Raw genomic sequence first — 24,829 nt, 5'->3', positions numbered from 1 at the left:
TCTTAAAGGGACAGGGTACCTCACTTTACCATAGCAATGCTAGTAAGCACATTATCGAAGGCCATTGCAAGATTAGATTCCCAGACTTTAGGGCTACTATTCATGAATAGACAAAGGCTGCCAGTTTCCAGTCAAATTTTGCCGATGTTATAGGAGGCTTGTCATTACTGGTGAACCCTCAGTAACAGTTTAAAAATTATGTGTATTTACTAACACAGTTGGTCCTGTTGATTTCCTTAGAATTGTCCAATAAATATATAGCAATGTTATATGCCCACCTGAAATGGGTGCATTTGAGGAGTTACTGCTTGGCATTTGAACGCTGGGGCTGGATGTTCTTTCTTGGATAATAGAGTAGCAGCATGACGGGACTTCCACTCTGCCTCTGTGTTAACCCATTGCTAGTGTAGAAATTAGTCAAAATTGTGACAGACATGAGGGAAGTGGGACAATTACCTGAACCTTGCCTGATTTTTGTACAGGACCACTGAGGTAAATTAAGCCTCCTCCCTACTCCTCTTAATTCAAAGCCTGTTCAATTCCAGTGGTCTGATAATTCAGATTTTGTTTTAGCATTAAACCCCAGTGACATTCCCTTGTCAAGGTTGGGGCATTAAAATTCGCCTTGACAACCTTGGCCAATGGAGGGGACAAATTGTTCTGGGTGCCTGTCCCCTGATCAGCATCCGTTGACTTCCACAGAACAATGTGCAGGAGTTGACATTGGGCAAGGACGGGATGAGGCTCAGCAATGGTGCTACAACCTTTGAATAGCCTGTGGATGATCATTGGGACAAGATAATAGACGGTGAAGAGCACTTCAGTCAGTACCTTCAGGGGTGATGGAGAGAAACTAAGTGATAAAAGCATTTCATCCTCTACAGGTAGAAGGATGCCATATCTGGTCTGGAACATTCTGAAGCATGGTGTTCATTGTCACTTTTGCAATTATGAAATTGAACACCAAGTTTTGTTGAATTTATAAATTATTGGTAAATTTACTAAAACTTCAGTGTGTACATATGTCATCCTGGATCTTAAGAATTGGAAACCAGGTAGTTATAATTGGCTGTTGCCATTGAATATTCTGCTGCATGAAGCTACTCCATGCTGTAATGTATATACTTTATTGTTCTTTATTTAAGCTAACGCTTCAAGCAGAGCTTTGTCAAATCTAATTGTGTCTTTGCTTCTTTCCCTCAAAAGCCAATCGATGGAAAAACCTCTTTTCGAATTCTTACACTTCTGGCCTTCCATGTAGCTCGTTTGCAGGATATAGTCCATATACCAATGGGTTTAGCTCTCAAAGCCTCTACAAACCTGTTACTAAACAATTACTAATCCCTGAAAGAACAGGTAGAGTATAAAACTGGAACAGCTTGAATGTTTGTTTCTCTTAATGTGAGCATTGCACACATACTGCCACCTGCATGCACCGCTTAATATAATTCTATAAAGGAAAACCTGGGTAATCTGTGAAAAATCATGATTTTTGGATTCTGAGTTCTGTAACAAAAAGTAAAGTATGAAGAATATCTCCTTCATTAGAGATATTCAAGATGAATTGAAGCACCATAAAAAAATATTTGGTAGTGATGTTAAAGGTAAATATCCTCTCTTCTAGGATTCTTCCTGAGGAAAAGCTACTCGAGGTATGCATGGTTTTAGATGCATTAAACTGCTTTTGACTATAGCCGCTGTAAATGGTGTTACTACTGTAGCCATAGCAACTAGTTTAATTGCATTCCTCCCCCACTCCCTAAAGTAGAGACTTTAAAGAGCTCCTTCTGTTATGTGTTTTCTGGCAAGGCATTTGATCAGCGAGGGCATAATGTAAGAAATTGAAACTCAAATGACTTCACGTGGAGGAATACTAGTACAACACATTGGTCTAAAATTTCTTTTGTCTGCTATTTTAAGTGAGACATTAACCCATTTATGTTAAAAGGGCTAGAGTAGCACATGAAAGGTTTTCTGACAAACACGTGGGCCCAGATTTTCATCCTTGAGGCAGGAATCACGAGTTGAGCCATTTTACTCACATTGCAATCCTGGCTGCAACCCAGCAGGACCCGCCCATGCTATTTTTATGGGGGGAGGGGGGTGTGGCGATGGGGCCTCTACCTCCAGAAACAGGCTTGAAGCCAGCAGATGCTGAGGTGGGCAGGTTAGAAGGCCCAACTCAATTCATTGGGACTTCAGCCCGGTTCTATGAATTAGTTTTAGGCACCCTAACCCGTAACTCTGAGCACCAACCATCCGCCATGTTTCTCCCCACCACCCCCCCCCCCACCCCCCTCCCCCCCAACTCCCCCAATGCCCTCTGCATACTTACTCACCCAGTATCCACCATGGACAGAACTCATGAGCCCAAAATAACAATCTTTGAAATGCCCATGCAATAAATAAATAATCATCGATTGCAACTCCGCTTGAAAAAAGATTGTTCCTCTTAAGAGTTCATAAAACTGTCAATCAAGCACATAGCCATTCAGTCTCCCCTTGAACAAGCTCATTCATTTAAATGCTCATAAATCTGTCAAAATAAGCAAACAGCCTTTCAAAACCTTCTTCAAAACGCAGCCCTATTCATTTCTGATAAAATTGTCACTCAAACAAACTCTCAGTCCCTTTCACTACCATGTGAACAACCCCTTTTGAGTGAAATCCATTAGTGGGTCTTGGAGCCAAGCATTCACACTGAGATTCCATTGAAAAACTGAATAAACAAACTCTCCAGAGCTCAAAAAATGTGCCTTTGAAGTTGACTGAACAGTTGGCCATTTGTTTAAAAGCGCAACAGATGGACTTTTAATCAAAGAAGTCAGGTATCTGTTCAAAGATTGCAAATACTCAACATATGTCTGGACTTTAAATCAATTCAAAAATCAAAACAAAGGGTCCCAATGACTTGGCAATATCTGATTTTCAATACTGTTGAATACAGAAGAGCACTTTATCCACTGGAGAAGTTACTTCAATGCATCTCAATGCCTACACAATTTATTGGCCACCTACCTTTTAAAGACAGAGGCCTATGATCAATCACTGCATCAGGAACATACTTAACTTATCACAGAGCATCTAATTATGACACTTGAAGTTGTCGGTATCTTTTAAACTTATGTGGCAAAAGTTCTCGACTTCAGACTAGGCTTTCCCCATGGTTCACGACTTCTCTGAAGTGCCGTGAACCACATTTCCTTAAAAAATAGGCTAGAATCCATGGAAATAGCAAGGGAGTCTAAAATGGTTACCCCCAAAATGGAGTTGGCAAGGGCAGGATTGTAATGTGTGGGCTTGCTATCTGCATTCTTATCTGAGACCATAAAAATTCCACATGTCGGGAATGGGGACGGGAATCGTAGAATCGGGCCCCGCCTGTCATTTTTAAATCCCCCTGCCTCTGTTCCAACACAAGCGGAGGCATGAAAATTCAGCCTTTGGTGTGTTCGCATGCAGTTATTCCACAAAATAAATTTAAAAACCAAAGCTTTCTGTACTTTATACTGGACTACGAATGACCATTATCTGAACTGACAATGATGTTGTTTGTCATTGAAAATTATGCTGAGTCTCACCAGTGTAGCTTCACATGAATGTTTTGTTTCCTGGCTGAGTCGAGTTTTTTAATTGAGAAACTTTGGTAAAGAGCCAAACTTGATATTGTACGCCATCACAAAAATGTAAAAAGAGTTGGGGAATAAAAGAAGATAAATCCAGAGTCAGTGATTAAATGACATGAAGTTCAGGTTTCACAAACCTACTGATTTTTAGATAGCGAGAGTTGTTAGAGGTGAGGAGCTCCAGAGTTTGAAGGCTTTGGAAAGAACGGGGCTGATTTTACTCTGTGCTACTCCCAGGTACCATCTGAAGAAGGGTGCAATGCAGAGTGCTAATCCTTTGGCTTCCCATTCAGCTCCTGAATCGTACCACATAGAATTTCCTCGATGGCTCTTTTGGCGTTTACATCTGAAGAGCCAAAGATGTTTAAATATTGTTCACGTAACCATCAGAGGCCCCTGCATTCAGATTTACCCCAATAACACTGAATGCAAATCAAGAGCAAGCTGGCCCCATGGTGTGACTGCTTCTGGAACTGCCATTTCAGTGCAAGCTGTCTTCAGGGCAGTGTCAAAAAAGGCCTTTACTCCTGGCTTTCTTTTTGCATTGAAAGAAATGTTTTTTGCTGCTTTTTTACTTGTTGCTGTTAATTTTACATTTTAATGATCTGGGGGCCATGTTCAGTAGAATGCTGCGCTTTCCTCTCTTGCAATGTCAGTCATTTCAACACAAATGAGGGGAAACAACCACAAGTCCTCTTGTTAGCTGCTGAAAGCATGCACCTGTGTTTCTCCTGAACCACTGACTACGCTTTCCCTATCACAGATGTAAGAACACCTCCTTCCCTTGAGCTACACATCTGCCTGTTCCACCTAGAATAAATTGAAGACTGCCAATAAAGCCAGTGCCTTCCTCCTGCTCCTGCACCATTATTCTTCATACCAAGGCTTACTTTACCGGCGCCTCCACCTGCTATTGGCACCACTAACTCTCAGCAAAGTAGACAGCAGGGGTACCCGCATTCTTGCTCTGCATGCTGCTGCTGTCCCAGCCATGGAACAGCTGCACAAACTCATTCACAGGGATAGAATTTTTGTACGGACGGCCACCGAAATACAAATAGCCTCTGGCAAATTAAATTGCACACATGCCACAACTTATCTTTACCTTTAAAATAAGATGAACTTCACGAGCCATTCATTTTGCCTGCCCCTTTAACGTTCTGCTCCCTTTTAGGCTCAGGCAGCATCAGGACTCAATGCCAATAGAAGATCTCCAGCAGTGTCCGATATTTGCCTTCCTCACAATAACAAACCAAGCAGGAAATCCTACAGCTAATCTTCTCTGAGCGCAATGCACTTCTTGCATGCTGTGCCCTTATTGCTTGCAGTCAATGCCTGGAATGGACGATCAGCCCCCATGTGTTGACTTTGGAGATAATAAAATGATTGTTCTCCTTAGAGCAGTGTTGGTTTAAGGAGAGATTTAATAGAGGTGTTCAAAATCATGAAGGGTTTTGATAGAGAAAATAGTGAGAAGCTCTTTCCATTGGTAGAAAGGTCAGTAAGAAGACACAAATTTAAGGAAATTAACATGAGAAGCCAGAGGCAGTGGAAGAAGATTAAATTGCACTTTTTAAAAGGAACTGGATAAGCAATTGTAGAGGCACGTTGTAGGATTGGAGGGAAAGAACCAGAGAGTGGGATTAATGAGATAACTCTTTCAAAGAGCCAGCACAATCATGATGGGTCGAATGGTCCCCTTCTCTGGCATAAGATTCTTTGATTCTATTCTATGAATCATGATTCAAACCTAGTGTGGGTGCAGGGAGGAGGAAGGAGCATGTAGGCTGTACTTGAGCTTAAGTTGAATGAGAGGAAAATTTAAAGGACCAATGATCATATTGATAAAATGAATAACAAAGATTGAGAAGAAATAGTTGGACAATAAGGGAGACCTGTACTTCAACAAAAATTCAAAACAACAGCAAAAATCCGTGGCTAATTTGCTTCAAACTGCTTCAAATCCTGTCAACGGCAGTTAGGTCTTGCCATTAAACCAGTCATGTATTATGTGAATTTTGCCTAAGTCTTCAGCGACTTGAAGATCTAATCCAGTCCAGAATGGCTGAGGTAGCAAAGGCCTTTTGTGACAATTTGGTAGTTTAGTTCACAAACCTTCCTTCTCCTGAGGTGCCAAAAGGAGTTGCGAAGGAGGTGCACCAGACACAATACTGACTTTAAAAAAATTTCTCCTGATCCATAAGTCTGCAATATTGTTAATGATGATTACAGAATTTCTGAAGTATGTACATAAACCTGCACAACCTGATGACCCAATGCTGGCTTACATTGTCAGCCATTGTGCAGACTTCAGCGCGGTAGAGCTGTCTGTTGTATCAATAATAGCTACAGGTCAAGCAGAAAGAAATCAAGACGAGCTCCTGGACACTTCTATGATTGTACAGGTCCGAGCAAAGCAGAAGTTCCAATATCAACGGTTAACTGTTCTGCTTCTACTCTGCTGTGAACAGCTAATAATGTTAACTTGTATTTTATCTCTGCGCAGACATGGGCTGGAGCATTTGACTTTGGCAGGGGTGTAAAATTGAAGTCAATGGAAATTAAAATTAGGTGGGGTGTATAGTGGACAGCCAGGGTTTACCACCCTGCCAAGGTTGAAAGTTCATCCCATGAAATTTTACCGTATGATTACTTTGGTTTTCCTGTCACCTTGTTGCTCACATCTGCATTTTTCCCACTTCATATTGGTTTCAGACTGAAATGTAATCTATGCTTGGCTTCTTTGCATCAACTTCTGATAGGTCTTAAAGGCTTTCATAGTTTTTTTTGTGTGCACACAGATAAGGCTAGTATTTACTTCTGGCAATACTGATAGTGAACCTTCAATAGGCTTGAGTGGTATTTCATTGTTTTTTATTGCGGGTGGTAACTCATCTATTTTACGTGTGTAATGCTTTTTCTGACAGAGGACAGAGGAATGTCAAATGAACATCTTAAATGTTTTTCAGTTAATCTTGGCTACAGGAATATCTAATGAATATATATGGGCCTCTGCATGCATGAAAACTTAGGTTTCATTTATTAATCTGTTTTGTAGACTATAAGGATGCATTTATACTATGTCTACTGGTCTGAAGCTGAAAGCTGCCTCATTTATCCTGCTTGCTTCCAATTGTAATTCTCTTGCTCCGGAGCGATTTTGGCCCTGGCATGTTCAAAACGTCTCTCCTTACAGCCATGTACCTTCAGAACTTAGTTTTGTATGTGAGGTGGCCTTAAGGGAGCAGATCAGCCCTCATTATGAAGCTTTAGCATCCATCAACACTGAAGTTGCAGGACAAAGGTCAAGGAAACATCTTTAGGCATACTTCACTACCGTGGCAATTTTGAGAATAGGTTCACATTTTGGTATTGTTTTTCTGAATCCCAAAACACCCAATATCTCTCATTGTTTTTTACTGAAGCAGCTAATACTGATCAAACCTGTGTTAGTGCAGAAACATGGTGGCCATTAAGAGTTGTGTAAGAGTCGTGTGGAATGGCTGATTTAAAAAAACTAATTTTCGACTTTGCTCATCATTCTGGCTGAGATCAGTTCCATTGTTGAGATACACTGGACTCCAAAACAGCAGACATGTGTCTGTTACCCAATACATCAAACTTTGAGGCCTGCAATGACTTGCAAATTTAAGTTGCAGTACTTGGAAAACTGGGGGAAAAAGATCCGTTAGTGGTGTTTATTGACTGAAAAATTAATTGTCCTTGAGAATTGGGAGGGGGGAGGACGGGCCATGGTAGGGGGTGTGCGGAATGCACAAAGTGCTTTTAATCACTCTCCATAATCCACAATGCCTCTGGGCCTAGGCTAGCTTCTTGTACTCTGTTACCAATTGTCTAATTTCTCTGGCAGGTTGAGCCTGCAATTCTGGTCAGGTTCCTCCTTTTCCAAGTCAGTTTTCGAAAGGGGTTTAAAGCTATCCATTTGTACAGTTGGGAGGTTTTTTTTTCGTGTTTCAGTTAAGAAGTTTAATTATCCATAAAACAGTCACACCCGTTTTTGTTTGCATGTGCTTACAGGCTACGCAAGTAGAAATCTTCCACTCAGCCCACAATCATCAATTGACAGTGAACTGAGCACCTCTGAGCTGGATGATGAATCTATCTCCATGGGTTATAAACTACAGGACTTGACAGATGTCCAGATCATGGCAAGACTACAAGAAGAAAGTAAGCCTGTTATTAGCTAAGGATACAGTGAAACATGGCCCATAGTAACACGTATTGTCAAAGAACGTTAGCAACTTTTTCAGGTACAGTTGTTCAAGTAACTCCCTTAGGTTGGAGCTTGACCTCATTTCACAGATCTAGTCATGGATGAGCATCAATAATGGATTTCTCCTGAATTACTTTTCATTAAAACTCACTGTGGAGCACACTAGAGAATATTTAATATTCCCTACAAATCGTAATCTTAAACCTCCTCTTATCAGGTGCAGCTCTGAATTTGGACTACGAATTGCTTACTTTGCTGGGCATAATTCAAATTCCACTCAGCAGGAGTGAAACGATCATTTCTTCATATAGGCCGGGAATTTTATGATGGCGGTGTTAGCCTTCCCGCCATCTGAAGAATCAATGGGAAACACGTCCCTGCCGACACTGCCTGCCCCGCAAAGATTTCACCCTCCAGTGAGCGTTAATTGGCTGGGGGCAGGAGAGGCCTTAGAGCTGCCAGAAAATCTGATTGGCCACCAGCTGTCTAGTTCCTGCAGCGCCAAGAGCTGCAGTGGACAGGACTGGGACTGCATGCAGTCCCGGAGCCTAAATCCCAGGATTCCAGGAAGAGGTAAGTTTTGGGGGTCTCAGGGCGGGGAGGGAAGGGGGTGGGGGGGGCGGTGTTGGGGGGGTGGGGGGGGTGGTGGGGGGTGGGGGGAGTGGTGGGTGGTGGGTGGTGGACAGTGGGGATTGGGGTGTCAGGGAAAATGCCGAGGATGGGGGGGAAGGTCCTTTGGTTTCCAGACCTTAAGGGAGGGGGCACCCAAAGTTAAAAGAGAGCTGCTGATGGAGGCCTCCCCCCCCTACTCCTGAAGCCTGAATCCGATTATTTTCGGACTTCCCTTAACCTTCGAACTCCTCCCATCAGCTTAAAAATGGAGGCTGGGCGGGAAATGGCTCTTAAGTGGCCAATAATTGGCCTTTTAAGGGCTTCAATTAGGTCACGGGCGGGCGGGCCACTCGAGGCCTTGCCTGCTCGAGCATAAAATTGCAGGGAGGTCGGGGCAGGCAGGAACCCAGCGGGAAGCCCATCCAAAGAATTTTGTGCTCACCATCTCTCCCCCCGCCCCCAAACCCCTCCTCAGCCTACAAACCCATCGGCAGGGGAGCATGAAGTTCAGGCCATTGTCTCTGCAGTCCTCTACTCTGGTCTTTTTTTTTGTAAAAGTCTTTTTTACGTTTTGAACCAAAAACAAAAAACAATTGCCCCACGGTGGTGATTACAGCTCAATCTCACACTGTGGAATCAATTAGAATAGTATTTATTAATTTTAATTTAATTAAGAGTTTTGAAATAAAGCCTCCCCTTAATTCAAAGTCTCCAGTCAGATAACTTGATGATTTTATATATTTTAGCACTGAACTCCCACTTGGCTGTGTTGTGTACATTGCTTACTTCAGATTATCGGCTACAACAGTTTTATGACGTAAACCTTGGGCAGGATTTTTTAGTCGGCGGGTGGGGGCGGGTCTGACACGCCACGCATAAAATGGCGTGCGATGATGTCATTACGCAGTCCCCTGATATTTTGTTCGGTGGGCGCGCGCTGGAGTTGGCCGCACGTCCGCTGAGATGTAAACAGCCTATTAAGGCCATTAACAAAGCAGTTAGTGTAATTGTTAACACTGCCCACCCAACCTTAAGGTTAGCGGGCAGGCGAAAAGCCCAAGCGACATTCACAGGATGAGGTTTCCTAAAGCTTTTATTAAATAAATAATAAACGTTTTCATAAATATAAAAGAGGGGACACGTTTAAATAAATGTTTAAACCTTTTATTTAATAATTATAATATCGATTCAATCTCCCTGAGGCAGCTCCGAGCCTCAGGGAGATTGAAGCGCTCCTTCATGTGCATGCGTGAAAGAACGCTGGCCCCGAATCTCCCTCCTTCCCCCGCTACGGCTCGGGTATTACGTTGGGCGGGCCTTAATTGGCCCACCTGCGTAAAATGATGGTGCGGAGCCGATCGGGGGCAGCGATTGGCACCGTGGCCACTCCGGCCCAGCCCACCCGCCATGTAAAAAGCCCTGCCCCTTGTTTTGAATGATCAGGAGTAGATCCTGCTTGCTTTTTTTTCTTCAGATGACCTTAATAAAGCACAGTGTGCTACAATTCCAGTGGATGAATGCCTATGGAACCAATGCTACTTCTCATGTTGCATTCCCCCCAAACCGAGGTCTCCTAATAGCTATTTGCAGTTTTCTCCAACTTTGTTTCGTAAGTGCTTGGTAGACCCAATACCATGACCTATCAGATTTCTGCCTCCGATGATGCTTATTTCTGTTCAAAGTATCCCTATGGGAATTGTCAGAATAGACCTTTTGCTGTAAGATCAGCTATTGGCTAGAGAGAAAATTGACCATAAACAAGATTTTAACCTTGATGGGTTTTCCCAGGTTGTTCACTGGAATAATGTAGATTAACAAATCACTCACTTGCTGTCTGTGAGTGTTCCTTTCATAAATACAGTCTGATTCTCTGCCTTTCTCAAAAGAAGCCCAGTCACGTGTCAGTACTCAGGGCATCGATTTAATCAGGCAGAAAATTCAGTCTTAAAATCTTAAGATTCTTAAAATTTAATATTTTATAACTAAGCATTTTTAAAGTTATACATTACCTCATGTTAAGTGCCTTTAATGACCTCAATGCCCCCAAGCACTTCACAGACAATGAAGCACTTTAAAAGTGTAGCCACTCTCGCATATAGGAAATACTGCAACTGGTTTTGCGCACGACAAGATCTTGAACAGCAGTATTTTTTACTGATGTTGATTGAGGGATAACCATAGGCCAGCACATTAGGGAGAACTCCCTTGCTCTGCTTTGAAATAATGACTTGGGATCTGAAAGGATGGACAAGGCCATGGCTTAATGTCTCATCCAGCAGATGGCACCTCCAACTGTGCAGCAGTCTCTCAGTACATCCCTGGGAGTGTCAGCCTAGATATGCTCGGGCCTCTGAAATAACATTTGAACTCAAAACAGTCCGACCCGGAGGTGAGAATGCCACCAGCTGAGCCATGGCTGACACTCTAGATATGTTATTTATTCAATAACATGCATTTTTATGCAACATTCAGTGAGCAGTCTGCTCATATTTTAATACTATAGATCGTGACTTTTAAGTTGACCGTTAAAACTTCAAAAAATCCTTTCAAAAATGGGGTTGAATTGTACGCCAAGTATAAAATGTGAACCCCCAGGGCTGGTGTAGGTGGTTGCTATTTTGAAATGTTTGGGCTTGTCTTAAACTTGCACACACCTTCTTGGCAACACCTGCCTGATGGCTTATAAGGTGTGTATAACCTTAAACACGTATCTCTATGCTGAAAAAGTGAGGCTGACTCCTAATGAGAATATGTAGCCCCAAGGATGCATTTATTAGCTGAAAAACGTTGAATTCGAGTTATGTGCCAAGTACTGGCCTAGACATGCATTTTGGCAGTGTAAAAAATGGGGTTGATTTTTATGCTGGGTCAATTTATATGCCTCGATCTGTGGTAATTGTTTTGCATGTTCTATTTTAGTACTATGTGCGGTATGTCAGGATTTAGTCTTTGGAATGGATACATTTATTTTATGTTCAGTTATGAATCTGGAGTTTTTGCCAACAGCAGCAAACTACTTCATTATTCTTTTTGTACATTTTTTCCCCTGATTTCTAGGCCTGCGACAAGATTATGCTTCCACTTCAACAACAATCTCTCAACGCAGCTCCAGTACATCATTATATTCGGCAAAGCGAGGGACAAGCAGTGACCAGGAGTACGACTGCTGCAGTCTAGAAGATGAAGAGGAATTTGACCAACTTCCTCCACAACCTCGACTCACGAGATGCTCCCCACCGTTGCGGAGTATGCCACATTCACAGACTTTTGCCAGCATGAGAGAATGCAGAAGAGGCCCCACCCCTTCCTCCTACTTGCAATCCAGTGCTTACCCATCCTATTACTCACAGGGTCACACACCTGATCAACATCAGTACCGAACAAGTGCAGGTAAATTGCTTTTTATCCTGAACTCGTATTTTCAGTTCAGGTGAAGATGTTTGAGTTGGAATTTAGAAATGCCTTTGCCATTCAGTGCCACCATCCAGACAACCCAAATCAGGTATCGCATAGATCAGATGCTGAGTAAAACCTCCCCCCTTTCTGCCTCCTGCTTGCAACAACTGCTGTTTCCCTGTCTCCATCTATCTCTCTCTCTCTCTGTCCAGGGCTTTTAAAAAAATCAGACGGCCTGGGAATGTGTAAGTCTGCACAAACCAAGAACAGCTTCCTCAGAGTCTGTAAGTCTATCCAGGGCAAAGCCAAGTGCTCTGTCCTTTGTTTTCAGGTGTTAAATCTAACACATAGGAAAGAATTTTTGGGCCCGCTTGTCGATGTGTAAAATAACGCACAGTGACGTCGGGCAGGCATCCTGACATCACCGTGCATCATTTAGATTTTCAGCTCGGCGGGCATGCAGCTGAGTCAAAGGCCTATTAAGGCCATTAAGAAAATAATTAACGTAGTTAAGAATGCTGCCTGTCCAACCTTAAGGTTGTCCGGGAGGCAAAGAGCCCAGGCGGCCTTTGTATTTTTCATGAAGCCTCATCTACGGGCGGGATGAGGTTTCATGAAGGGTTTATTAGTTAAATAAAAAAATTGGTATTTCGCACATGCGAAATGGTGGTGGGGCCCGCTTCTCCGGTGGGGATTGGCTCCCCGCCCGCCGGAGATTGGGTCGGGTCCGTCTGCCCAACAGGCAGGAAATTCTGCCCAATGTATCTTTTAATCTCAACAATGCGTAGTGGATGCTCTCTCTCAACCCTATAAATGCACACCTTCAGTTATTGTTTAATTGTTGGCCACTTCAATGAAGAAACCACCAGAGCTAGTCGAAAGTTAGCTTCATTCTAATTGTAGTTATGAATTATGATATTCTTATCTAGTAAGAATCGTTGTTCAGGTGGAACAGCTATCTCTGGCATAAACATTGAAATAGATTTCATCCCAACACAGGCTTACGGTGTCATGCCCTGAGAGTACACACTGAGAATCCAGGCTAACCAGAAAACTGTGTGGATACACTGACTTCCACGCTGGAGTTCTTGATATGTCGGCCTGTCCCTTGAAGTTTGATAGTTTACAAAATTGATCTAAATAACCATCAAAGGATAATTTTTTCAACTGCATTCTTCCAGCAAAGGTCAGGATTGTTAGGGGGGCAGATTATGAAATCAATCACTTGCAGTCTGCAGTTTTCTAAGTTGTGGACTGCATATACCATGAATCCCAATATTGGCTCTTAGCCAGGCTCCGTGCGGGGAACACAGATTCAGAAAGTGTATCCTCTAGTATCCAAGCTGAGCATTGATTGTATCCAAGTATACAGCAACTTGCATTGGTATTACTACTTTTAATGTATTGAATGCCCCACGGTGTTCACAAACATGAAACGGTTGAAATAGGTAACTAAATACAAGGAGGTTTTGAGGAGGCCTTCAAAGATGAGCGAAATTACAAAGAGGAGGAGGTTACAGCAAGATTTCAAGAGAGCAGAGCAGAGGTTGAACTGCCAGTAACAATATGGTGGGGCAATGCTACAGAGGGATTGGTAAAGAAGGGTGATGCTATTGTGAGCTAGGGAGTAGCTGGTCAGCAATTGATGATTTGAACCAAAAAATGCTTCTGTAAAATGTTCATTTGCAAAGAAGCTGAGATTCCTGTGTTTCTTTTTTAATCAATCATGGGAGAAATAATGAAAGAAAGGCTTGCAAATTCATTTAACACTTTTCGCAACCCCAGGGCATCCCATGGCACTTTATAGCTAAGCACTTTTTAAGTGTATTCACTGTTGGAATTTAGGAATCACATCATCCAGTTGGCATACAGAAAGCACCCACGAACTGCATTGTGATAACGTACGTTATTTGGCATGTTGGTTGAAGAATAAGGATTGGCCAGGACACCAAGAGATAAGTTAGAAGATTTACAGAGCAGATCTAAGGGGAAGTTGGAGGCTTGGATGTGAATAAAGATGCATTTATAGCACCTTTTACAACCTTGGGACACCCCAAGGAGCTTTACAGAACAATTAAGTACTTTTGGTTGATAGTCACTGTTGTAATTTTTGCACAGCAAAGCCTTACAAACAGCAATGTGTTACGAATGTGAAGTTTTATAAGGTGATTCTGTTTTGAATTGTCTCTTTAATTCAAGGTAAAACTATATAATGAAAAGGGACATGTGTCTTGCTATTAGTTCTGCGATAAGCCAATGTGAGCTGGGTACCCTGGAGACAGGGGGGGCCCAATTCAAGTGCTATTGAAATCTATGGGTAGAAGTTTCACCCCCGTTGGGTGGGTTGTGCGGGGGCGGGCGCAAACCCGATTGGCACCCCCAATCGGGTCCACACCGCCATTTTACATGGGTGGGCCAATTAAGGCCTGCCCAGCGTGATGCGTGCCCGGAAGCGCTGAGTGCTCACTGTGCGGACAATGGGGGGGGGATCCCTGAGTCTGCACCTACGGTTTTTTTGCGCATGCATGCGGAAGAGTCCAGAAATCTCCTTGAGGCACGGAGCTGCCTCAGGGAGATTAAGTTCGGAATGAAAGTTTTTATTGAAGAAAAAAATTATTTAGACATGTCCCTCATGTGACAGTATCACACGAGCTGGGACATGTTTATCAAATTTTTGAAATTTTTAAATTTAATTAATAAACCCTTTGTGAAACCTCATCCCGCCTGTGGATGAGGTTTCATGAAAAATACAAAGGCCGCCTGGGCCCAAAAATTCTTCCCTATGTGTTGGATTTAACACCTGAAAACAAAGGACAGAGCACTTACAGACTCTGAGAAAGCTGTTCTTGGTTTGTGCAGATTCTCAGGCCGTCTGAATTTTTTAAAAGGCCTGGACAGAGAGGGAGAGAGAGAGAGAGAGGGAGACAGGGAAACAGCAGTTGTTGCAAGCAGCAGGCAGAAAGCTATTCTCTGCTAGCTACCAGGTAGAATGCTTATGAATGCTTATCCTTTGAGTGAAGAGATAGAGCCTGCAGAAATTCATGTTCACTAGAAGATTCTCCCTGGTGAGGCCAGGAGAAGGAATCAACACCAGAGTGAGCCTTGTTGCTTTAAGTCAGTTCTGGAATTGATGTAGGGAAACAGTTTTTGGTGGACACTGGACATTACAGCTCAGTGAAATGGAGAGAAGTGAATTTGTTGGAAGTTAGGAGTGACTTTGGACTTTTTTCTGTAAAGACTGCAGTTCTGCAGAGTGTGAAGTATAAGTGCCATGTGGGGTTTTCGAGTGTGGTAAAACTAATAATGGATATCTTTTCCGTAGTTGAGTATTGGCTGCCTACTAAGTAATGGTTAGTCAATGTTGCTTTTAGTTTGCTTGTTACAGTAAAAGTCTTAAAGCTTGAAATCTTGTCGTGCAATTCCTTCAAGTTGGTCACTGGATATTCAATTTTCTTTTGTTATCGATCTCATCAGGGATTGTAAAAAAATATGTTTGTGACTGAATAGTCTGTTTTCGTGATGTTGGTTGAGGGATAAATAATAGCCGGGACACTGGGGAGCACTTTATTCAAACTATTGCTGTGGGGTCTTTGACACCCCCCTGAGAGGGAAGATAGGGCCTCAGTTTAATGCCTTACCTGAAAGTATAGCACTCCCCCCTAGTACTGCATTGGAATGTCAGCCCAGATTTTGTGTCCCAAGTCTCTGGTACAGCTATCGAGTATTTGAACCCACAACCTTCTGACTCAGATGTGAGAGTGCTACCAACTGGGCCATAGCTGAAGATATAAATAAGTTACTGCTGGAAGCTGGGAAATTTAGGAGTTATAATGAAAAGCATTAAGATAATATGTCTAATGAAATCACCTTGCTTCTGTCTCACCAGAAGTTGACGGCAATATTCTAGATGAGAACATTGTAAGGTTCTCACTGTTTTGGGAAGAAAGTGGTGCTCGCCATATCCTGGAACTGATTCTCTGCCTACCTGTGTAGTAAGGACCTGGCCTGCAATTTATACTTTGGCAGCGTTTAAAAAGATTGGCTTTCTAGTGTCTCCAAATAATGAAGCTTATGTTCCTAGACCTGTTCCTTGAGATGGTTTCAAGCGGAAATGTACAGCATTAAAAGACTAAAGAAAAGTTTATTATTTCCTTACTATAAATTTCTGGAAAGAAGTGAACTAACATCTTCTGTTAAAGAAGTGAATCATTTGATTGGAACTGGGCCAGAAAATCTGCTGAATGAAAATTGGAAGAGTACACGTTTTTCTGCGTAACCAGTAACCTAGTCATGAAATTGTAGAAAGAGGCAACTTTGAAATGTGTACTGTCTGTGCATGTATTAATTCAAGAGAAGAAGGTCATATTTCCTTGATTATTGGGAAATTTTGCTCCCAACTAATGATTGATAATACTTGAGAAAATGATTTCAGCGTTTAATTTTTCCGATTCCATGACGCTCAGAAATTTGTTGGCCATATATTTTGTACCTCCTACCTTGCTGCTGCATTCAGTCTCCAAAGAACAAATTAATGGCCATGGTTTGCCTTTGAATTTTGCCAAACTGTCTATGTAACTGAAACTTGATCTATATTCAATACTACCCTCCTTCATAGATCTGAACTGTGCTTTCAATACCCTTGACAAATATCCCAGTAGAATTGCAATAATAGCAACCTGATATTCGCTGTGGGTCAAATATCATTGACATATTTTACATAACTTAAATGCTATTTGCAACTACATTCATAATAATATAAATTAGCTCCCAAGATATATTAATATTTCAATGCAAGGTGAATGAAGAAAAGTTGTAAACATCAATTCTTTCTCCAGGTTAAATAAGGAGTTAAGATTTTGTACTAAATTATGCATCCACAATTTTATGTGGATGTGATTGAGCTGACAGTAATGAATTTAATTCCAGTCTGCATCTTAGATTAACACAAATGCAAAGTTAAAACCAGAGGAACTAGTGTAACCACTTCTGCAGCCTGTTTGATATTTTCACATCTCTTTTCCGAGTATGCTTTTTACCAACCAGATAAATAGTTGTCATCTGAGCCATTATGTTAACCTTGCTTCCAATTTCAATTTCCACTAGAAAAATTGAAATCTCTTTAAAACTAATGGTAATTTGATATTTTCTGTAAAATGAGCTGCTTTCTGCCTGGGCAGGGCCACAGAAAATTAAGTAAGGGTGCTGGAGTTTTAAATTTAACAATACAAGCTTATTCTAAAACTAAACAGAGCTGCTATTACACATTTATCTCTCCTTTCATGAATTCTGCTCTTGACAAAGAAAAACATTGAAACACTCTATTCAACATTTTTACTTGTAGAAATATTTAGCGCAGTAATAGTTAAAACATAGCTTCAATATAGTGAATTTTTATGATTATCTTAACATTTTAAGAATTGATATACTTTGCTTCCTGGCAAGACTTTTATAATTCATTACACCATCAGTGAATGCTGAATTTCCTTATAAGTGGTACATTATAACCTTTTTATGTAATGAGTAGCCTTGGCAGAAACCTCTTGTATCGCATTAATGAGACTTTTATTGCTTTACTTTCTTTGAAATATACCACTGTCATCAGAAGAATAGGATGAGGCTTTTTATGTAAACTGCATCTGTTGATTATATTATATTGGCCCAGATCGTCCAGTCTCTGGATCATCGGGGACCAGATTTACCCCAGAAGATGTGCTACGGGACCTCTCAGAAGTCCCAACATGCTGACTCCATGGGAATTGCCTGGGAAATCTGAACTTCTGGTGGGCAATTCCCTTGCTCCCAAAGGACTTCTTTTTGACAGTTCCGACTTACTTAACTGAATAGCTACCAAAGAAATGTTAAACAGAAAAATCCTATTCGAACTCCTGGGTAACTATACAACTGAACCCCCAATCACTCATACTGACACCTCCCCACCTCCCAACTTCCCCCATTGACCCCCGACTCCCACTTCTACCACCCCTGACCACCTGACACCCCGAGTTGACCTGACTAGTCCCGACCATCCCCTGACTTAGCCCCGACTCCCGCCTCAAACCCCGCATCCCACAACCCCCCCCACCCCCGACTCCCTGACTTGACCTGAGTAGACCCTGCCACCTGCCTAGCCCCTGACCCCTTGACATCCCCCCGACTCCACCCCATCCTGACTCTTACCCCATCACCGCTGCCTACTGGTGGATGTCCCGCTACATATATTACATAAAAATTCGCACAGCTGTTCTGAACATAACTTCCATTTTTAATTGGAAGATATCACAAGCTTCCTCTTGTTTAAAAGAAGTGATAGGAGGACTCCTTTGCGACTGACCTGAGACACTGGCTGCACGTTTCTGACCTTGTTTATAAAAGTATGCACTGGTGAACGTGATGGGTGTGCCGCCATACTTGTTGTTGTGTCTGATAGAGGATGCTTCGAGCTGCACCATGACCATAGTATCAGATAAGACAGGTGGATAGCCAACATATCAGGGAAACCTGCTTCCTTGATAGACAGGGGATACTGAAGAAACTTAAAAAAAAATTGTGATGAATCTAAACTATTTTTTCCACTGGAATTAAAACAGAAAATAATGAAAATGCACATCAGTTCCTGTAGCAGCAGATGAGAGAAAAGGTGGGCTTGTGTGTGGGAAGTCTACCTTCTACTAGAACCATTCCGATGAAGGGTCACTCATGAAAATGCTGACCTGTTAATTCCTTCTCAGAATCTGAGAGAATCTCTAGAGCTGTGCTCCAGAGCAGTTATTAGATTTCCAATATTTGCATTTTGTTCATTTCTATTTTTAGAATATTAAGTAGAACTGATCCTTTTCTGCACTCTGAATGCAATTGCTCTAGGTGTAAAAGTATGTGGTTACATAAATTTTAAGTTTGTAGCTTAATTTGATTTTTTTTTTTAACTTTCAGAAAAACTCAGACGCAGTATGCCAAACCTGGCTCGTTCATTCAGTGCTACTAGTTCACCGGACTCCTTTAAGAATAGCAGAAGTTTTGATTCAAACCTACAGAATGGAATTTCACGACTCCAGTCACCAGCATGTGAGTGTAAACTGTGCCCATGAGAAATCTTTATCACGTCTCCGCATTTAAGAAAGGATATGCTTGCAATGGAGGTGGTGCAGCGAAGGTTCACTAAATTGGGCCCTGCGATGAAGGGATTGTCCAATGCTGAGAGGCTAAGTAAATTGGGCTTATGTTCTCTGACGTTTAGAAGAATGAGAGTTGATCTCAGTGAAACCTCCAAAATTCTGAAGGGGCTTGATAGGGCGAATGCTAGAGAGATTGCTTCCGTTGGTTGGGGAATCTAAAACACGGGAGCAGCTCCTCAGAACGAGGGGCCAATCGTTTTAAGACCAAGATGAGGAGAAATTTCTTCACTCAAAGGGTTCTGAATCTTTGGAATTCTCTACCCCTGAGGGTTGTGGATGCTCCGTCATTGAATACATTTAAGGCCGAGACGGACAGATTTTGCTCTTTCAGGGCTTTAAGGGAAATGGAAAGCTCGTGGGAAAATGGAATTGAAGCCTAAGATCAGCCATGATCATATTGAATGGCAGAGCAGACTCGGTGGGCCGTGTGGTCCACTCCTGCTCCTGTTTTTTATGTTCTAATGTGAGGTTAGTCCAGCTCTCCACTGATTAAATTCCTTATTTGATTTCTTGATATATAGGGCAGAATATTATGCTTGACATGCAGGAACCCATGAGGGGACATGTTTTATTAAATTTTTGTTCTCTTCATTTCTTTTATACAGCGCTTCAATCTCCCTGAGGCGGCTCTGTGCCTCTCTCGTGCATGCATGAACAGCGCGCTAGGCCCAGCTCTCCCTCCTCCCCCCTGCCCGGCTGCACAGGCAGCGCTCAGCGCTGTGACTTGAGATCCGTGCAGGGCAGGCCTTAATTTGCCTGCCCGCGTGAAATCGCAGTGCGGAACCGATCACGGGTGGCGGTCAGCTCCCAACTGCCCTTGCCTGCTCGGCCCTGCCGAGTACCCGCCCCGGCCAAGGGCAAAATCCTGCCCATAATGTTGTCCCAATTACTCTGAATAAATTAGACTTCCCTTTATCTTTCAGGTTTCTTTCCATCTCTGGTTTTTAGATTTTTACCTTGTTCAGCCAAGTGCCATTCCTGGACTGAAAGGATGAGTAATTGAGCTGCTGGCAGGCCTCTCTCAGGGATGGCTCACTAATATTTTCTAAGAGGCACACAGGAATAGAAAGATCGGGAGAGGCGTTTTCTCTTGTTCATGGAATAGCCAAAAATCGGATGAATTGTGGGTGTGAATCTCTTGACGACCTTGTGGTTGGCAGAGCTTGTGTTCGTGGATTTGAAAGTTTGTTTCCCAGTTTTCTTCACCTATCCGTTATACCCAAGACAAAGATAATAACGTGCTCAGTCAGGAGAACTTTGTACTTATTGCCATAACCGGTGTTGCAGTTAGCCACACAATGCAGAAAATGTATCAGAAAAGTGACCAGATCTTCCATATACAGCATTTAAAATCTTTTAAAGGGAACTTTGTCTTTGAAGATAGTGAGAAAGCATGAAATCTGAGCTAATAGATCCTGTAGGCTTAAAGTCATATCGAAGAGTGTAAGATCAGTTCTAGGACAGAGGGTCTGGAATGCACTGCCTGAGAGTGTGGTGGAGGCAGGTTCATTAGAGGCATTTAAGAGGGAATTAGATGATTATTTGAAAAGATCCAATGTACAGGCCTACGGGGAGAAGGCAGGAGAATGGCATAGTGGGCCGAATGGCCTCTTGCGCTGTAACTGTTCTGTGATTCTAAGAATACTGCTATTAAAAAGGAAATTTTAGCGGTTGATAATTATCGCTTACTTAAGGGGTTATCATCATTTCTTAAATTCCATTATTCTGCTTAAAACATTCTTACATGCTCCTGGTGATTCATATTCTTCAAACGTTTTTAAGATTTTCCACCAAATACAAGGAATCTTATCAGTTTGATTTGAAACATATTCTCCCATTCCAGAACTGATTTTTCCCTACTGCCATCGATTTTCAGTTTCCAGTGATGATATCTCTAACCTGTGTAGAGCACAAAAACAAGGAAGTTATGATAAACCAACATAAAACTCTGACTGGGCTTCAAGTGGAATATTTTGTGTCCAGTTCTGGACACCACACTTTGGGAAGGATGTGAAAGCATCAGAGAGGGTGCAGCAAAGATTCATGAGAGTGGTTCCATATCGCTGAGGAACTTTAGTTACGTGGAGGCTAACCTCCAAAGAAACTGGGACTGTTTCACTGGTAAATAGAAGGTTGAGAGGTTATTTAACAGAGCTGTTCAAAATTATGAGGGGCCTGGACAGTGTAGCTAGGGAGAGGGCACCAATTTAAGATGATTGGCAAAAGAAGCAATGGTGGCATGAGGAGAAGCATTTTGTACAGTGAGTGGTCAGGATCTCAAATGCCCTGTCTGAGAGTGTGATAGTGATACATTCAATCTTGGCTGTTGGAAGGATATTGGAAAGGAAAAAACCTGCAGGGAAAAAGGGTCAGTGGGACGAGGCGAGTTGCTCTTGCAAGAGCCAGCACGTTCACGACTGGCTAAGTGGTTACAGCACAGGAGGAGGTCATTCTATCACTTTGTGATTCTATTAATATTATCATTTAAAAATTTCTGAACTTATATTTTTTCACTTACAAATGAAAAGCTTTTGATTAATATATTTTCATTAAAATAATCACTAAACAGTTAAACCTCTTTAATCTTGTTAGACTGTCTTCCTGAAGGTCTTGTTCTGTGAACTTTAGTGATAAATATTTAATGTACCCTCAATAGGTTAGCTGGCATAACTGGTAAGTAACTGAACCTAGAAGGGTTCTCAGTTGGATTTGGTGCTAATTTGGCTGAAGTCAGCTGGGGTTGCATTAGGACCAAGATAATCTGTTTCCCTGTCCGAGGGTGGGACAGGGGAGTTCTTGAATTTATTTGCATATGTGCTCATTGTAATTGTTGTGTCTGATAGTCTCATATTCATATAGGAGTTAGATTGTTTCTGTACTGTAACTCATTCAGCCAAGGAGGCCTATGTCAGTGTTTGTTCTCCACAGGAGCCATTTCTGTGTGTGATGGACTTACATTTTTAAGGGTATGGGAGCCTCACTTTTGGATGTTTTGCTTTTAGTATGCATTGGGGGCGGAGGTTATTTTTTTTTTTTAGTGAAGGGGGTGTCTCAATTTTTGCATATGAGGGCTTCCTATGAAATCAAATGTGCCCTACTCCCGGGTTTTAATGCATGCACCCAGTCCCTCAACTCCAAGAGGTTGGGCATTTTCATTATAGACAACACCTGGCATTTTTAACAGCTTCAAGACAAACTGGACGTTGACAGGCCAATGTAGGGATTCCATGCAACTAATGCTGTTGATGCCCTGTCTAGTTATCCTGGGAACTGAAAGGAGCAGAAGCTCAGTCCAGTCACGGAGACACTGTTAGCTCCAGTTGCTGAATTTGTTTTTTGAGAAGGTGGATCTTGCTATCACACGGTGCGGCTGAGATGAAGAGCATAGATGCATTTAAGGAGAAGCCATGCTAGGGAGAGTGCTGGTAGGGTGAGATGAAGAGGGGTCGGAAGAGGCTGGTGTGGAGCATAAACACAAACCCAGTACTCCGTTTTGCAGTTTAAGGTATTCGGCTATAATCAGATGTCGTTTCTAAAGTTGGGTGAGTACACTAGGTTTTGGCGGAGCTACTTCCTGAAGCTGAAAGCATTTGAGCCAATTTTTGTGCTGGTCTTCTAGCAACGGCACACCTCAGCTGTGAGTCCTGCCAGTTCTGGCTGACATTCCTTTTGCTGTGAAGGAATTCATATTGTCGTTGGGGGAAGGAAGCAGTAATGAAATGATAGCACAGCACAGTGCATAAAGCTGGCTGCAGTTTTTCTTTTGTTCCAGGCAGCTTGCTGTTTGATTCAAGCGACCTTTCTAGAATGGAGATGGATTTACTCATTGTTTTCCTTTATGCAACATTGAGTTCTACAACCAAATGTTTGAAAGGTCGTATTTTATGCAAAGGAGATCACGTTAAGTGAGAAGATTAAGAGACGACTTAATAAAGATTTTTTTAAGGTGAAAGGTTTTGATTCCACAACAGAGCTGTAAAATTCTGGCCATGGATTCAAAATTATTGGAAAAGTATCGGGAGGGAAGATGAGGAGAGACATTTTTTCACTCTGACTTATTGGGAACTGAACGCACTACCTTAAAAACTGATTTCATAGAAAATTTTAAAAGGGAGTCGGGCAGGTATTTGAAGATGCACAATTTACTGGATTACGGACAAAATGCAAGGCTGTGGAACTAAGCCCAACTGCTTTTTTGAAAAGCCAGCATGCCTGTCGGACTGCAGGCCCCCTCTGGTGAACTACATTTCTATGATTCCATGATTAAATAAAAATTGGCTTGTAAAGTGCAGATGAGCACGAATTGTACGCCAAAACAAAACGCTGGTAATTGGGTAGAGCATGTTTACCTTTAATATAAAATGGCGAAAAACTGAAACAAACACACAACGTGCTGGAATCACAGCTTCTCTGCGAACATCCATGGGGAGAACAGATAAGTGAGTGTTTCAGTCCTGCATCAGAATCAAAAACAAGACTGACGCAGAAGCATTTTAATATAATCAGAACAACAGAGGGAGAAGAGAAAGGAAGGACTGCTGTAATGATCTGCAACCTGATCAAAAGAAAACTGGAGATAGATAAACAACTGAAACGAACTTTACACTGGAACAATGGAAAAGTGCATAAAAAAAAAATTGAGGAAAAAATAGCTAACACAGTGAGATGCATTCCAAGGCAGAGATGAGATGGTGGGAACATTGAAATAAAACAGGAGAAGGGGGTAAAATAGGAAGGTGTCTTCTAGCTCTGAAAAGTGTTGGCAGGGTGCGCTGTCAGCAGGGAAACAGGCGCCCATCAAGGGTATGTACCCCTGTGCTGTTACTGTGCTCTGCCTTGATGTTAACTCATGACTAATAACATCTCATATCACCGGCACATACTGCTGAAAAAATATGGAAGCTAAGGCTAAGTGACTGAATTCAGTGTACAAACCAAAGGGTTGCAGAGAAAGATATAGTTGTGTTCCTGCAATTTGCGTTAAACTTCATTGGAACGGTGTAGAGGGAGTGATAGGAATGGTAATGGGATGGAGTATTGAAGCGACAAGCCACAGGGAGCTCAAGGCTATGCTTGCAGACAGAAGAGGTACTTGGCAAAGTAGTCATCTAACCTGCATTCGGTCTCCCTGGTGTAGAGGAGATTGCAGTGTGAGCAACAAATGTAGTATTCTATGTTGACAAAAGGGCTCGCTTCTCATGGAAACAGTGTTCGTGGCCCTGGAGAACAGTATGGGAGAAAGTAAACGAACAGGTATTGTATCTTCTGCATGTGCGGCAGAAGGTGCCGGGAAAAGGCAGCTGAAGGATGCGGTGGTAGAAGAGTGGAATAAGATGTCATGGAGGGAACATTCTATCTAAAAAACAGGGAGAAGGGAAGCAGGAGTTAGGTTTTGTGGTTGGATCACATTGTAGCTGGCAGGAGTAACAGAAGCCGATGTGGTGAATGCACAAGTTTACCTTACATGTATCTAAGAAGAAAATAACCTTTCTCTTTGTGGCACTGAGAGCAGGAATTTTATTTTAAAGTAGAGCAGTTCTCTGATTGGAGCACAGTTCTCATCCTATCCATCTCCGTGGTAACACAGTGGATGGCAGGCTCGTTTGCCATCCAATCCAAATAAAGTTCACCTCCAAAAACCCCACTGGCAGAATCAGCTGATTTGCCAAATGAAACAAACTCAGCTCTCTTTCTCGACAGCTGCGTGGACAATTAATATTGTTCCACAAGGGGGGAGAGACACATGTCGACAATATGTGACCTGCTGATAGAGGCTGCTTATGGCTTTG

At 42.3% G+C, this 24,829-nt stretch overlaps 1 protein-coding gene across 2 annotated transcripts in view; it reads left to right on the top strand.

Moving 5' to 3' along the window:
* Positions 1–24,829, top strand: part of slain1a (SLAIN motif family, member 1a) — a 104,859-nt gene that overhangs the window by 67,746 nt on the left and 12,284 nt on the right. For both annotated transcript variants that reach the window (XM_041199785.1, XM_041199786.1), the window contains exons 3-5: positions 7,665–7,814; positions 11,530–11,862; positions 18,799–18,930. In XM_041199785.1, the coding sequence (XP_041055719.1) occupies positions 7,665–7,814; positions 11,530–11,862; positions 18,799–18,930 (615 nt within the window). The remainder of the gene's footprint in view (positions 1–7,664; positions 7,815–11,529; positions 11,863–18,798; positions 18,931–24,829) is intronic.

This window comes from Carcharodon carcharias, chromosome 11 (assembly GCF_017639515.1).
Source record: "Carcharodon carcharias isolate sCarCar2 chromosome 11, sCarCar2.pri, whole genome shotgun sequence".
NCBI classification, from domain to species: Eukaryota; Metazoa; Chordata; class Chondrichthyes; order Lamniformes; family Lamnidae; genus Carcharodon; species Carcharodon carcharias.
This window is presented reverse-complemented; position numbering and strand designations above follow the sequence as displayed.